We start from the raw sequence: 16,907 nt of genomic DNA, 5'->3' as shown, positions 1-16,907 counted from the left end.
TAGAACACACCCCTGGGGGGCACCAGTACTTATTGATCTGGATCGGGAGAAGATGTTCCCCAGTCTCACCTGCTGCTGTCGGTCCGTCAGGAAGCTGTTGATCCACTGACAGGTGGAGGCTGGGATGTTGAGCTGGGTGAGCTTCTGGTGGAGGATGTCTGGTATGATGGTGTTGAAGGCCGAGCTGAAGTCCACAAACTGGATCCTGGCGTACGTCCCTGGGTGGTCGAGGTGTTGCAGGATGAAGTGTAGACTTAAGTTAACAGCATCATCTGCCGACCTGTTTGCTCGGTAAGCAAATTGCAGGGGTTCCACGAGTTTGCAAAATTATGCAGACTGGGATATGGTTGGAAATGCTCTTTTTTTTTTTTTTTTCTTGAAGAACCGTGGTTTTATTTAGGGAATGCAGGATAAAATTATGGTGATTTTACTGTAAAACATTTTTCTACAGAATATGTCGGAAAAACACGGTAAACCAGGCCCAGCCACTGGCATTCTGTGAAGTGAGAGAAACATTTTTATTTCTAACTAGTAGCAGTCTTTTATGATGTAGTTTGATTTAATGTAAGAAACCTCTTGTATCTTTATGCTTAGCACTGAAAGTCTAATAATATGCTATGTTAATGATTTGACTGCTGGAGATAGGCACCAGCTCCCCCGTGACCCACTATGGAATAAGCGGTAGAAAATGACTGACTGAATGATTTGACCCGTGTGTTGAGCACAATCATGTCCGTTTTTACACATTTTCTGTTACCAGGAGCTATCATTGCTAACCTCTAGCTGTGTGTTAGGGTGTGGTTCTGAGTCTCAACACATAAGACCTTTTTAGTTGGGATTAAACTGAAAAGAGGGTAGTCACTGTGTTACCACGACTTCAACTCAACTTGTTAAAAATATAATTCGAAATGCTAAAGTTTAATTCCCTTGTTCCCTTTTCCCTATTTTTCCGTTTTGCTGTGTCTTGTCTGTGTTCTTTTTTTGTTGCTTTTTTTCCTGTGGGTTTTAGAGCTGTGCTGATTTATATGAATTACAATTGTTGACACTGAGAGGGTCACAACTACTGCTGGAGTGTCGCTGCTTTAAAACTGACTCGTGTGTTGTTCGGCTTTTGATAAGATTAATAGGATAGAAGGATGGCTCCAGAAAACTATTCTGGTCCCTGCTTTGGAAAAATCCACATTTTGCACATTTGCAGTTGATGTAAGGTATCTTCTGTTCAGTTTTACTGGAATTTCTGCTTCAAGAACAGGCACTTACTGGTCTCTTATGAAAAGATTCACTCCAAACCTTAGAAGCCAGTAAGAACAACCATGTAACCTGTCCATAGGCTAAAAAAAAAATCTGCACAAAAAGAGTTTGATTGATGAATATCTGCTTCTGTCATTGGCCTAGACCTTTAATCATTGAAGATACTGTTAAAATAGTGTGGAACATTACCAAATGAACGATGGAGCAATAACAAAAACACGTTTGTACATTATAGCTCTGTTAAAGTTTGGCAGATTCTTAAGGAATAATCATCAGAGCCTTACATAATGTGGACCAACAGATCTGAATGACCAGGAGATTGAGACATTGATTCAGGCGTTGGTTAGAGACGAGACTTTGAGCTTGTAAATAAACTGAGCGGTTTTCATAGATTACGCTGGATCTGTGTTTGTTTCACCGCTGCTGGTTCTGGTATTTGAAGCAGCCAGCTGTTTACTCTCTGAGAGGTTAGTTTAGTATTACCCAAACCCAAAGTTGCTTGTAGCGAGTTTGAGTTGATTGTTAAAGGTTGTGTTTGTTTCAAGACAGATTTTGACCCCAAATTGTAAGTTAAATCAGGGATGAACGTTTGTAAAGAATTATACTGCGCCTTGACGAAAAATGCCCATTGAACCTTTTCACACTTTGGTACATCAAAACTACAAACTTTAATGTATTTTGTCCGGGTTGTATGTGATAAACTTACTTCTACTAGTAAAAATTATTGCATAATTATGTGTAATGAAAAGGATGCATGGTTTTCATAAAGCGTGATGTTCATTTGTTTTCAGCCTTGAGTCAATACCATGTTTTGTTGCAATTACAGCTGCAAGCCTTTTTGTGTGTCCCTACTAGCTTTGCACATCTAGAGACATCTAGAGTCATTTTGTCCCCATTCTTTACAACCTACAGTAACTCAAGCTCAGTCAAGTCTGATGGAGATCATCAGTAAATATTTTTCCATTTTTAGTTATTGCCACTAATTCTGAAATAGATTTCGGTCTGAACTTTGGGGTTTCTAACACATCAATATGCTTTGATCTAGTAAGTATTCTACTGCTGCTGTGCCTGTATGTTAGGTTGGAAGATCAGCCTATGCCTAAGCATGATGCTGCCACCACCGTGCTTTCTCAAGGGGATGGGGATTTCAGGTAGATGTATTTGTTTTCCGACACGCAAAGATTATTACATGTAGGACAAAACGTTCTGGTCTCATGTGACCTGCCGTCCTCCTTCCATGTTTTCTGTCCACCACACACACGCACACACACACACACACGCACACACAGCTAAATACATATGCATGTCACACACTTAAAGTCAGATTTCTATTTGTAAAAAAATTTTAAAACAATACAACCCCTTTGCTTCCTCTTTATAGTTATGTGCTTCTTTTTTATTTTATTGCATAAAAATAGGTGTTGACATGAATATTTTTAAGGCAATGTTTAAGTAAAGAACAGGTAAACTAAGTTGACCGGAGGATCCTCCGTTTTGTTTAAGAATTAAAAAGAATTCGGTCTTCGATTTGCTGCAGAAATAAAGTAATCGAGCATTTGATGGTGATTTCCTCGATTAGCAGCTGTGGTTTGGAGTGAGTCACCTCATTAGCTAGGCTGTTATTACAGTTGGCGTGTCAACCAAAAGGGATGGCAAGCGTTTAAAGTTATTACTTGTAGCTTGACGTCAGCAGGGAGTCATGTGACAGGAGCTTGTTCCTTTTATCAAACATTTCTGGAGGGCTGACACTAAAGTAACAGGCAGCTCCAAAGAAAATATTCTGCATGACATTTTATATGTCAGCCGACACAGACAAGTTTATACTGAGAGTACTTTCCCTCAAGGTCATGTAACTAACCCATCTGAAGTCATTATAAGCCCTTGAAGCCCGCTGGGAGGAATCTGTGGAATCACTGGGAGAAGGCTTGACAACAGGAAGTAGAAGTGTATCACTGGTCTGGTGAAACCTGCTTGTAATGGAATTCCTATTGTTGCAGCCAGGGTAGAGGATCCCCTCTTTGCCCAAGGATGGTAATTGCACCGATGACCCTGTTCTTTCTGAGTCTCGCGCATCGTGCAATGATGCTTGAGGTTGTTTCACATCTATTAAAATATTAACTGATGGCAGGAGGGAATCTTAACTATCGCTTCTCACCGTGGACCTCTGACCTGTGCTGTGGACAACTGTGTCACGTAACGAATCAGACCCTCGTTGCCACTGAGCAGCAACCTGATGTGTGTCTGGAGCCATTTTTAGAAGCAAACCAAGCATGACAATACAGCTTTACATTCATAGTATAAGCCAAGTTAAAAATTGGGAAATATAAAATTCATTTGGTTACTAAATCAGATGGCTGGTGTTTTTATTTCCAGATGGTTCAGTTGACTGAGGAAGAGGAGTTGTATGAAAGAGAGACCCTTTTCACTCTGTATGTCCCTTCATCTTATCTTGCTTCACTGTTTCGGGGTTCCTAGGCAGTCTTGAAAAGTATGGAAATGAATTATTTTCTATTCCTGGATATTGATAGAAAAATAAAAATTGAGCTTTGGAAAAAGTTTTTGTTTTCAGGTTTTTATATCTTACTCCAATATCTAAAAGTAAAATGTAAATTTCTGGAAACTTGAAGCGCATTTTACCGAACCCAAGGTTCTCGAACTAGGTCCGGCTCAGATGCCAAAACAACATTGAAATTCCTGTTTTAGGTGGAATTTGGGAAATTAAAGATATTAATGATCACAGGCGGTGATTTAAACGATCTGTATTTAAGGGCACATTCACACTACTGGTCTGGTCCAGGAGTCGGTAAAAGTGAGAACGTTTACACCTTCAGTTGGCTCAGTTTGCTTTCACACACAGATTTTTAGACCGGGCCAAACAAAGTCATGCAGTTGCAACAGATTGCTTTGGGGGACAGTATTGCTCCAATATTGCGCTGATCGAGAAAAACAAAAAGCACGAAGAAGAAAGTCCGTCTCATTGAGTTTCTGTTGCTACTTGGGTTTTTTTAATGTGGTTGTGCGCTTGCTCCTCTTAACTACTCTGCGTAGCCCCACGAGACATTTTCAGACTCTTTAATAAAATCGGTATGGCGCTCTTACCTTGTTTTTCTTCTTCTTCTTCTTCTACTCAAATGCGGTGGTCTTATCTCACATTGTATGGTACGCTAAGAACGGCACACATTCACACTACAAGGGAACCGCACCAGGGTCTGGGTAAACCGTGCCCAGACCAGCAGTTGCTACAATGACAGTCAACTGTCTTTTCCTATTATATATATTTTTTTCTATTATCACTGATTGTCTATAATCCAGGTAAATAGTGAAAAGGTCCTTTAACCCTTTGCTGAATTGGAAGCCATCTTGAGCACTGTTGTTTCATAAATTGTGAAAAAAGATTATAAACTGAGTCTGCAAAGTTTGGAATATTGAAATGGAAATATTTTAGCAACACTATTATTGGAAAGGTGTGACAATTGAATCACAGCTTTAAACTTGATGTGATTGTAAGCTGGCGTGAATAGTTGACCATTTAATTTGTTTGAAGAGTCAGAGGATGGGGAAACCCCACTTTCTTCTGCTACTGTCTCCCATTTGGTTTTGCATTACAAGTTCCAACTGAAATGCTGCTAAAGTGCCGTTACGTAGCAGCTCTAAACAGTAGCCATAAGCAGCGACTCAACGAGAGTTACTTATTTTTCTTTTTGCACCAACAGTATTGCGAGGCAAAAACAGGTATGCTGTGATGCTGCTCTATAAAGCCGGTTTTACACCTATTGGCTGTTAGCGTAAGAAAATCTCCAGTCGTGAGTTTGTATTGGTGGTCTTTGGTCCCTCAGTGTGACAGATGCACCAACCTGTGGTATTCAGCTGTGTGATAAAACCACATGTTTTTGAGCAGTCTTTTATTGTGGCCAGCCTGAGGCAAACCTGTGCAATAATCATGCTGTCTAATCAGGATCTTGATATGCCGCACCTGCGAGGTGGATGGATCATCTCGGCGAAATTCTAACTAACACAAATTTACAGATTTCTAATCAATATGTCAGAGAAATATTTTGTGCGCATAGAAAAAAAGTCTTGGATCTTTGGGTTCTGCTCGTGAAACATGGGAGCAAGAACCACAATGTTGCGTTTATGTTTTCTTCAGTGAACGTCTTACAGCTTCCTTTGTATTGATCTTGCTTTCTGCCGATGCCATCAGCTCATCAGTAATAGAGTCCTGATGTTTTCCTAATGTTTGCAGATTACTCAGCAGGTGCTTTACTGTTTTCTGTGAGGGTGAAAGGATTTTAATGTATTTTTCTTAGTGGTTTAAAGTGTAGTTTGTTAAACGTGGTGCAGGTACTGTTAGTTTGCAAGTTTGGCAAATCTGGATCATGTCAACACTAGTTCAATCAAATGCATTTTTCCTTTAAAATATTTTATCTTTTGGTCAAGTTTGGTGATCAAAGTCTAATCTGGTTCAGATCAGAAAATTAACAGCTATAAACTGTGGCTAAATGTTATAGTGTTATAGTTTAACAGTGTTTTATGTTATGGTAGTTCACATTTTTTAAGTGAGGCAGTTCTGCTTGTTAGTTTCAGTGTTTTGCTCTCAGCCCAAGGTCACAGTCCATTTCTGAACAGGCTATCTGTTCTGTAGGGCAGTGCCGGGCCTCCTGTGCTGCCCGCTGACATCGGTTGACTGATTGGTTCAGGCTGACTCTTTAGTTAAGAAGCAGGATTTATAATCAGCACATTAAAAATCAACCGGCTTTAAGGAAGGGAATAAAATGAGGGTGATTGGTTGAGGGTTTTTGTGTGTGTGTTGTGCACAGATGTGGAGCAGTAAGTTCAAGATTAGTGAGTGATGAAACCCAACTGATGCAGGGTCATTGTTACAAGCTGCAAGCAAATATTTCTCTTTGGAAATTGTTTCAATGTTGCATTTAAGTGTGAAACATTCCAACTTTTCATTTTATCGCAACACAATAGTTGAACAAACTCAAGTCTTAACACCTTTTCAAGAAAACATTTTCTGATTATCATAACTGAGAACTAAAATGTCCCGGGGTGTTTTGTTTGTCACTTGGATTTTAAAAATAACTCCGGTGTGACTTTGAGGAAGATTTAGGTTTACATTTCAGCTCCGCTGTTGTTTGCTTTGTAGAATCAACACAGCTTGGCTGTTAGTGATAGGTCTGTGCGTAAAGCCATGAAGTGGGACAGTTTGTAATGTGAGGAGTGTTTGGCAGAAGTTAAAACAAATGTGAAAAGAAATCAAGAGTATCACGAGATCAGAGGTGGGTTATTTAGCACTCCAAGAAGGTTTATTGTAAAATGAAACGGGAAAACTTGATTAAAGCAAAGCTCACAGCAGATATTAAACCTGATGTGTATAACCAGCTGATATTAGCTGGGGAATTAGTTAGGCTATCTGCTCAGGTATTTTAACAGGCAAGCTGCCTGTGGTTTGTGACAGCTTTAATTTCCGTTCAATAATTATTTGCTTAACGGTGATGCTAGTTTAGTTTCCACACCGTTACCCTCTGTCCTTGATGCAGATAGAAAGATTTCTAGTCATATTTGTCTTAAATGTAAGTAAGGGCAAAAGTCCTAGTCTGTTTTTCAGCCATCTCACTGGCAGTGTGCAGCAGTGGGTGGGGGACTGCAGTGATGCCCAATCATATGGTCCAAGCAGTCAGAGGAGCCACTTTCTAACTAAAGTAACAAGTAACATGTATGCTAATGCATGATATTTTTTATTTTGTAGTTTTTAAAGCTTTTTTTGATCCTCTTTCTTTATTAAGTTGCAGGGTGCTTTTCAGTATAAACAAGATATTCTCAGCTTTTGCTTTAGGTCTGAGGAATTAAAAGTGTTTTATTGACTGCATTATTGATCAGTGCTGTGATATCTAATTATTACAACTATAGGAAACTCCTCAGATTTTGATCAAGACAAGATGGTGTTGCATATTGTGTGAACAGTTGGTTGGTTCATCTCATCGCAAGATGATAGAGGAGAATAGTTTAGTCAGTTTGTAGCTGCATTAAAGTAACTGGAGAGCAGAACATATTAAACAGTTCGATGTGGTGACTTTTTCCTGCATAACTATGTTTTTCCCTTAAATGTGATGATATTTAGTTGGGTGAACAGAACAGGTTCAGAATCAGGACCAAACCTAGTTAAATTCATCCTGTCCTGTTGCAGTATTTGGACAAAAACAGGTTTTTATGGTAGCATCTATTCATTAGCCTTTTTTTCGACTTAGTTTGAGGAAATGTGAACTTGGTGAACAGGATAACTCACTACACTACACTACTTGTAAACAGGTGCATGTGTGTGAGTCGCTGCTTTTTCCCATCCGATGGTACGGATGGTCTTGACTTCATGCAGTATGTCCGTGGGCCGTGGCTTCTCTGTGGCTTTGCTTTCTCTTCAGCTGTTGTATTTCCAGCAGACTTCTGTCTTTAATGTGCTGAACAGTTTTAGGACCTGAGGACAGGGACTTTACGGTGCTGTCTAAAAAATCAATCAGACGTTAACTGTGAATCTCAGGGTTCCTTCAAAATCTGGAAACCTTTGGAGTTTAAGTATGTTTTATATGTGGATAAACAGAGAAAGATACAGTAGTTATTTGTATTTCCAGATGTCCTATCTAGTTGATTGCAAGATCCATCCATCCATCGTTTTCTTGATTATTAATTCATCCAATGTAAAATTATCAACAGTTTTATGTTTAAGGTGTAAAAATGAGAATTTTCGGTCTGTGGTTTTGACATAAGGATTGTGTAGGAACGCTGGAGTCTGAATGCATGGCTGTATTGTGATATGTCCAAGTTTACTTTCAGATACGTAACATAGTTTGGAACTCTGACGTGTTTTCCATTGAATTTTTATTCTGCGATTTAAAATATCATAATTGTTTGTCCTTTTTAAACAAAACAAGTATAATTCTGTAATATTTTGTGTATAAAGTGCTGTCAAAGAGCAGGTTATTGAACACCTCTGTAAGAGGAAATTGACCTGGAAATCCACTCAATTTAATTTTGGTGAATGTGTGAAAGTCTCACTTCAGCTACGTTTTATTTTGGCTGTAACCCCACTCTGTTGTATTACCTTCTTTTTTTTTCTTCTAGTTTTATTACTTGAAAAGATTGAGAATGATGACATCGGGAGGAAGACCTTGAAGATCACGGATTTTGGCCTGGCAAGGGAGTGGCACAAAACCACAAAAATGTCAGCTGCAGGCACCTACTCCTGGATGGCCCCTGAGGTCATCAAGTCCTCTCTCTTCTCCAAAGGCAGCGATGTGTGGAGGTACGATAATAGGGAGACTACACACAGCATCTCATTCTTCGTGTGGAGAACTTTTTCTGTGTTTTATTGACTTCATCTTTTTTTTTTTTTTTTTTTTTTTTTTTTTTTTTTGCCATCCATCAGTTATGGAGTCCTGCTGTGGGAGCTGTTAACAGGAGAGGTCCCCTACCGAGGGATTGATGGTCTGGCTGTTGCTTATGGTGTTGCTGTAAATAAGTTAACACTTCCAATCCCCTCCACCTGCCCTGAACCCTTCGCCAAGCTAATGGAAGGTAATTACAGCCAAATTCATTCAAAGTTATATTAGGCCATTTGTTTCTTGCCAGACTTCGCTGTGAAATTAAACAAAGTTTAGATATAGTTAGTCCTCCATAAAACCAATCCTTCTTTCGGTTTTTCAACTTATTTTATTACTTATAAATATTATTATTATAAGTAATAACTTATTACTTCCAGCCAGGACCTGCAAAAATCTTGTACCTTCTGATTTAGCAACATGTAAAGCAGTTTTGTTTTACTGATTTTAAAGAAAGCTGACCACCTTTGATCAGCTGTATTTGTCTTTAGTATTTCAGATCGTAAACTAAGGCTGATCAAAAGTGATCCAGTTTCTCTAAAAGAACTCCTAGCTCACCTTTAGCTGGATTCAGGATACGGGTTAATTTCAGTTTCGCTACCACCAAATCGAATCTTTCTGCAGACTGATGAGCCTAGTACTACCAGTTAGCCCCACTATACCTGCAGCCTGTACCAGCACAGTTCAGTCAACATCGGACGGAAACGGAAATAAAACATGGCTTTTACACCATTCTTCATCCTGAAGTTGTTTGGGTAACGTGTTGTTTGTCCGTTCTGTATACCACAAAGGATTTGTATGCATGTTAAAAGTGCATGCACTGTCATCATACTAGCATGTCACCTAATTTATTGACGCAACAGAACAAGCAGAATATGGCAATGGCATATGGAAATTCAGATATAAATGTAAGTGTATTTAGACTAGTTGAAGTTCTGAAGACCTTTATTGTCAGCATTTGCTGCAGCTTCGCCCTCTCAATTAGCACCCGTCATTGTCAAATTCTGGCTAAAGCAAAGGTAAGCTGAGCCAATGAATGTCTGTTCTTCACATTCTTCTTCATCTGTGTTATATTCCTCAGGAAAGAAGTCCAACAGACAATAATAAAAGGCTTCATAAACTACATTATAATTTGCAAAAGGTTTCTTTCCAGCATAGGGTTTACTAAAGCCAGCTGTGACCCTCTTTTAACTTGCTTTAACTCTGCGTTCTCTCTGATTACTGTTAGTCTACAGATACTAACCTGGATCTGTGGAAATCATTGCTTGTTTCGTAAGTGTACTCAGAAAAGACTTTAGGTTTTTGTGAAATCTTGCAGAGAAAATCCAAACTTTGTTGTCCAGCTGTGTTTTTATTATAACTGTGCATTTGTTGAGATGCACAGCCGGTTAGTGGCTTATTTAAAAGATGTCAACACTGTACGAAAACTACATAAATATACTGTTAATTTTATTACATATTAAGTTATGACACGAGGATGCCACTGTAATCTTTTATTCAGCGGTGCGTTAGATATGAACTGTTGACACTTTCACAAGAGACTTTTGTTAAGTTTGTCACTTCTACACTAATATCCTGTTCATTTGCGATGCCTGCTGTATCAGTCCGCCTGATGAGCTGTGACCCGTCACTTTGCTCTTAGTCTGCTGAACGTGGTGTTCTCCATAACTTTTGTTCTACCATACCATGACGGAACCTATTTATAGAGATAAAGAGGTGGTTGATAAATGTGTGTTGTCAGAGATTGAGATTTATTGACCCGAGTCAATCTGTTTCTTGTCCCGTAGAGTGCTGGGACCAGGACCCTCATGTTCGTCCCTCCTTCTCCTGCATCCTGGAGCAGCTGTCAGCCATCGAAGAGGCAGTGATGGCCACCATGCCTCAGGACTCCTTCCACAGCATGCAGGACGACTGGCGGGTGGAGATACAGGAGATGTTTGATGAGCTCAGGACCAAAGAGAAGGTGTGGCAGGAGTAAAAAAAAAAAAAAACATCTAATTGTGGACCTGAAAGCAATAATGATCTCTGCCTCGCCCTGTGTGGGAACTTGAGGCTTTCATCTTAAGCAATGGACCTCCTTCAATACTCTCTGCTGCCTGTAAATGCCGACATATAAACTCCAACATAATCAACATTTACCCTTCTGTGGGCAGATTTTCCAGACTAAAAACCCTGATTGGTTACTTTCAGTTGATGAGCTTGTTGCGTGTTTAACACACAGTCATCATCGCCGTGGTGCTTCAGCGTACTTCCCCCTGGTTAAGACCTTAATCTGCTTTCGGTTTAAGTGAACCGTTGCTGGCTTAAAGTGGGGGTGAATTAGCGTTACAGAAACAGGATCAGTAAAGACCCAGTCAACAAATACTGAACAGAACCCCACATGGGTTGTGTTTCTAAGAACCTTAAATAGTTTTTCTTTCTCCTTATCTAGGCGAATGGGTTTTATTTTTTAATTTAGTCTGATATATTATTGGTTCAAACTCTCAGTAGTTTTTGTTTTTGGCTAACCATCTTCCTAGTACTAATTTCACAGGATTACTTGCTGTATTGTTAATGGTTATAGCAGATTTCCTGCAAACATCCCACAGTAATCTGCGTCTAGGTGGGTGGCTGACGGGGTTTGATGGTAAAGCTGCCTTACTGAAGTCATCTAGTAAGGATTATAATTACTCAGCAGGGAGGAATTAGGAGAAAAATAGGAAAAAAACTGGGAGCCACGTAGCAGTAAGCACTGATCTCCTGCAGCCAACATGTTATTGGTGCAGTTATCTATTACATCCAGCACTTTATCCCCCTTCAAGGACTGTGTTGTCTTTGCACTGTTTCTGATCTGTACTAAGAGAATAAAGGTACTGTCAGCGCAAGAGAAAATGTAACACCTAAGACTTAAAGTTAGGACCAGAAAGTAATCCATTGAGACCTCTTCTCATGTCTTATATTATTCAAGAAATACGTTTTTAAGAAAGTACTTTACTGCTTTAACTGTGTAATCCTGTAATTTGATTCACACCTGCGTTGTCAGTTTGATTTTGGCTTGAAGGCGATCACAGTAAATACATTTTGTTTAATCTTTACTTCTTCTGATATTTTTAGTACAAGCATCTTTAAAATCAGGCAGAATTGAATTTGAATTTGTGGCCAATTTTTGGATCCATGTTTTTTATAAAGTTGACCAGCTGATTTCTATTTTAGATTGTTACGATTTGTATTCAATAACCATAAAATAAGATACAGGAACAGCTTTCAGAATATCTTTGTTTCCTTCCTGCCATGACTGATGATTAGTTATTTACATTCAAAGTAGTCACTGGGTCACAGGGGTTTATTAATATTTTAAAACAAAAACAATATTGTAAAGAGTTCAGATTTTAAACTTGCTTTACCATCTTATGTTAGCAGTTAGCGCATCTAGCAATACTAAAACTGTATTCTGTGTGTATTCCTTACTTAATATGGATCCTTACCTTAACTTTATGATTTCAATAAACCTGCCAACATTTCCAAATCCAGCATGTTCAATAATAAACAGAGACTCAACACATAAAAGGATAAAACAAAGCAGCTTTGTTGTCATACCTTTAGCTGTGCTGTTATCAGTTGAGAGCCCAGCTCTCTCTTGTAGCCTGTGCTTCTTCTGACTTCATTCTTACACACCTCAGTGATACTGGAAGTATCAAACGCTTCTTTTCTCAGTATCAGTGTCCTCACAGAAGAGTGTTGTAGTAAGCTCAGTGAGGTAGCTCTTACATATTGTGCATTCACTGATTGGTAAATAATTAGATTTTTAAGTTTCTGGCCAGCCAATCACCACTAAAAGTCAATGTGAAATTTACCAAATTCCAGTCACCATTTCCAGTTATAATCGTTTTTTTTTTCATTTTAGAGCTTTTCTGAACCCTTCTTGCCCCTTATAACAGCATTTTTCTCCCCTTTAATTGAACAGATGTCAGTTGTTTTAGGGATGTACCAGTACAGTCTGTTGTACTGTATTTCTTTGCTTTGATCATGTAACTCTTTAGCTTTGAATCAGGCAGGATAGTCCTCAGCTCAGACATTGTCTTCTGCAGGAGCTCTGCTCCAGGGAAGAGGAGCTGACGCGGGCCGCCCTGCAGCAGAAGTCTCAGGAAGAGCTGCTGAAGCGTCGTGAGCAGCAGCTGGCTGAGCGAGAGATCAACGTTTTGGAGAGGGAGCTCAACATCCTCATTTTCCAGCTCAACAAGGACAAGCCCAATGTGAAGAAGAGGAAAGGCAAATTCAAACGTTCCCGCCTTAAACTGAAGGACGGAAACCGCATCAGTCTGCCCTCAGGTGAGAGTAAATCTCAGTAAATCCTTTGAGATTTTCGTAGCTGTATTACACCCATCTGCATGTTCATGTTTCATCTTGCAGACTTCCAACACAAGATAACAGTGCAGGCGTCACCTTCTATGGACAAGAGGCGCAGCCTCCACAGCACCAGCTCGTCTCCTCCCAGCAGTCCCACGCTCATCCCCCGGCTGCGAGCCATTCAACGTGAGTTCACTTTGTCTTCATCAAGCTTCCTCATATAAAGTCGGAAAGCTTAAAGACTAATTGTGCTGCCTGGATGTACTCGGATCTTCTTATTAAAAAATGAAACCACAAAACAAAAACAAATCATATCAATTGTTCGAGAGGGTTATGAGAACTGAACAGGAGGATGCTTTTTTAAACCAAGAGGAGAAAGGCAGAACTGCATGCAGTCAGTCGTCGTTGTTTAAACAGTCACGCTAACCCCCTTGTAATAACTGCAACAAATTCCTCCTGTGCATTTCTGTTAGGTGAAAACATTCAGACTGAGCAGGAGGATTGTTGAGCAGATCCGCTGGATCAGTGCTGACCGAGATGATTTGATATGGAAACGGAAACGTTTTGGAACAGATATCAACCAGAAGCTTTTTCTGCTGGGTGCATGTTTCAATGAATAATTACGTTTTTGAAATTAAATATGCTGGTGTTAGTTTTCCAAATATTTCTTTACTTATTTAGTGTTTTGAGCTGCAGCGTTGGATAAATCCTGTCTGGCCACCATTGGAAAAAAAAAAAAGGTTTTATCACAATTTTAGGTTTTAGTTACTTTTATTTTATGTTTTCCTTCATTAAAATTAAAACAAATTAAACTGAATGGGTACAGAGAGAGATTTGAAGGTATGACTAGACTGTAAAGTCATTTTTAATCTTTTTTTAAACAAAGTTTATAGTTAAAGTGATTAAAGACTTATTTATTCTGTGTTAATTAGTTTTAATTATTTATTTTTAATCGTTATAAAGGGGGTCAAGGTATATCCTTTGTAGTAAAATGCAATCAACAAAAAGAGGTAGTTAAACCTATGATAGACACTTTAAATTAATCAGATTAGTTCCTGAAAACTGAATCAAGCTTATGTAAGGACAGGAGTTAAGAGGACAGACCCATCAGGATGCTATAGAACAACAATATTGTGCAGCTGTTTGCATCTGTAGTAACTAGAAATGCCTGTCAACAGTTACTCAAGATGAGAGCAACCGTACATGGGGCCGCAGCACCCCCTTCAGGCCGGAGGAGTTTGATGAAGTGAAAAAAGGAATCAAGAAGAAAGGAAGAACCTGGGGTCCCAGTTCAGGACAGAGCAAAGAAAGGCCTGCTGCTGCTGAGAGGTAAGACGTACACACAGACCCAGGTTGCAGATTTATAAGCCTCAGTCTCAGTTAAGTATTTGGATCGTTTGGTTCCTGTTCCTAAACATTTTTCATAAGTTGCATTAACCTGAAGGTCAGTTTATCACAAAGCCAATGGAGTGTCTGTGACACGATTAGGAACCAAATTCATTTCTGACCACTTAAACCTTTAGACCTCCAAACATCCATCTATCCATTATTCATACCCGCCCATCCTTTAGTGTCACATGGGGGCTGGGATCTCCAGTGGTCCCTGAGCGAGAGGCAGGGTAAACTCTGGACGTGTTTCCGGCTCATAACGGGGCATGATGGAGACACACAGGACAAACAACCATGCCTGCATGCACTCACTCATACCTAAGGCCAATTGAGGCAGACCAATTAACATCCATGTTGTTGGACTGTGGGAAAGCTGCTGTACCCAGAGAAAACCCACTCATGCACAGGGAAGAACATGCAAGACCCCTGGCCGGGATTCAAACCGAGGACTTTCTTAATGCAAGGTAACAGTGCTGCAAACTGCTCTGCTCTGCAGCTGGCTCCAAACGTGTTTCATTTTACAGAACAATTTTCTCTGAACCTTATCTTCAATCTGATTTAATTTAGAGCAGTTTTTTATGAATAAAGTGGAAAGGTGGGAGCATTTATTTGTCTGGGAAGTTATAAAAAATGTTATAAATAAAATATGACACATTTAGCCTATTCAGGGATCTGTGACCCTGCGGTGTTGGAAACCTGTGCTTTTGCTTCCACCTCTCTGCCTGCTCAGACGCTTTTCTCCTAAGCTCCCTGCTTGCTTGCATTCTTTTACTCCTAACTTTTTATCTCTTAGCCAAAATTACGGAAATATTGGACTAAAACAACTTCTTACCAGCGACTCCCAAGGATTATTATTATTATTATCTTTTTTTTTTTTTAAAGGATTTTGATGTTTTTATAATTGAACTCGAAAGCAGGACAAGTTGACGCCAGCTAATCAGCACAAAATGCCTCCCTTCACCACAGAGGACTTCGACAAACATTTACAGAAATTGGCTGTTTTGGAGATGAAAATCCATCGACTAGAAGTGAATATGTGGGTGAATATGGGGTACAGCGATGATTCAACTCTGCCTGTGATCCAAAACAGTGACAGCCAGCTCAATGACTCAGCCGGCAATCAGAACACTGAGAATAAACCTACCAGCAGACCCTCCTGGCATGTTTTAGGGGCATGCCCAAAAAATCAAGGTGGACGACTCACTGGAAGATCTCAGCAATTAAATAAATTAGAATGGTCAGAATTACAGAGAAATGCCCCCGTTTCCCCCGGGAAAAGGAGACTTCGACAGCGAGCTGCTGTCACAACAACTGATATGAGTGAGACAGCTGGAAATAATGGAGGTCCCCTCCAAAACAGATTTGCTCCACTAAAGAACGAAAACCAGGAAAATTATCCATCTTCTGAGAACAATAAAAGGTTTGAGAACAACCTTCATTCTAAACAGTCTTCTCCTAAGCTGCCAGAGAAAAAGCGCCCCACCGGACCAAGAAACCTAATAGTGGGCAACACAGCTGTGGATGGGATTAAAAACTTCTGCAACAAGAAAAACACAGAAGTTATGATTGGTACCAGTAACGTGGTCTCTGATATCTCTGAGAATATTCTTGCAATTACAGAAAACCGCCCGTCTCTAGAACACCTTATTATACGCTGTGGAGCCATGGATGACGTGGCTAAGAAAAAAAACAGAAGGATTGAAGGAGGATTTCACTTGTCTTCTGAATATTTTTAGAGGTCTCAATATCAAGATGTTTCTCAGCGGACCCTTTGCACCGATTTTCTGTGGAGATGAGGTTTTTTCCAGACTTCTGATGATTAATAAGTGGTTGAAAAAAACATGTCACCACACCTGTGAACTTCATCGACAACTTTAATATTTTTTGGGAAAAAAAGACTCAAGCAAGATGGTTTCTGTTTGAACAAGCCAGGAGCCAGACGTCTCACATCTAATCTCTTCTATTCAGTAAATAATCCGCCAGCAGCTTCGACCTTCAGTAGAGAACATGGAGTATCAACAACAATGATAACGCTGCCTCCAACAACTCCAGCAGAAACAATCAGCCAGTTGGCTGAGAAAGAGAGGTCATCACAAAAGGTCACCCCGTCAAAATCCACAGGAGAAGTGGACCCCCCCATTATACCCCCCAAACCCAGACCCAGACTTCACAGAACTCTCCCATATCCCCACTGAGCCCGCTTTTTGCTTTACTGGATTCTGAGAACATGAAAGGAGCTCTTAAAATCGGGACCCAAATGGTTCTGACATCTTCTCCATTCAACACCCCCCGTGGCCAAGGCCCTACTACTAAGCCAACATCTTCCAAATGCCGCAGAGCTCCACCACCTCCTAATCTATCTCCTCCTAATCAGGACCTTCAAATCACTTCTCTGTGATACAGTCTGGGCCCCAGTGGTAACTATCAGAAATGAGCATGTCCAGGAAAAACTTGGGCCCCTAATAGGAGATAGTTGTAAAATCTCTGTGCTTATACGTGCCAGAAAGATCAAAGCCAAAAGGAGGAGATAAAATAATAAACTATCAACAAAAGCCATAAACTGTC

The 16,907-nt window shown here is 39.9% G+C and overlaps 1 protein-coding gene across 2 annotated transcripts in view; it reads left to right on the top strand.

The window, feature by feature from the left end:
- The window catches only part of map3k21 (mitogen-activated protein kinase kinase kinase 21), a 35,642-nt gene that overhangs the window by 10,072 nt on the left and 8,663 nt on the right, over window positions 1-16,907 (top strand). For both annotated transcript variants that reach the window (XM_047351856.1, XM_047351855.1), the window contains exons 2-7: window positions 8,371-8,551; window positions 8,675-8,823; window positions 10,415-10,590; window positions 12,695-12,935; window positions 13,017-13,139; window positions 14,132-14,282. In XM_047351856.1, coding sequence (XP_047207812.1) covers window positions 8,371-8,551; window positions 8,675-8,823; window positions 10,415-10,590; window positions 12,695-12,935; window positions 13,017-13,139; window positions 14,132-14,282 — 1,021 coding nt within the window. The remainder of the gene's footprint in view (window positions 1-8,370; window positions 8,552-8,674; window positions 8,824-10,414; window positions 10,591-12,694; window positions 12,936-13,016; window positions 13,140-14,131; window positions 14,283-16,907) is intronic.

This window comes from Girardinichthys multiradiatus, chromosome 22 (assembly GCF_021462225.1).
Source record: "Girardinichthys multiradiatus isolate DD_20200921_A chromosome 22, DD_fGirMul_XY1, whole genome shotgun sequence".
NCBI classification, from domain to species: Eukaryota; Metazoa; Chordata; class Actinopteri; order Cyprinodontiformes; family Goodeidae; genus Girardinichthys; species Girardinichthys multiradiatus.
The sequence above is the reverse complement of the archived record's forward strand: the minus strand, read 5'-3'. Positions and strand labels throughout refer to the sequence as shown.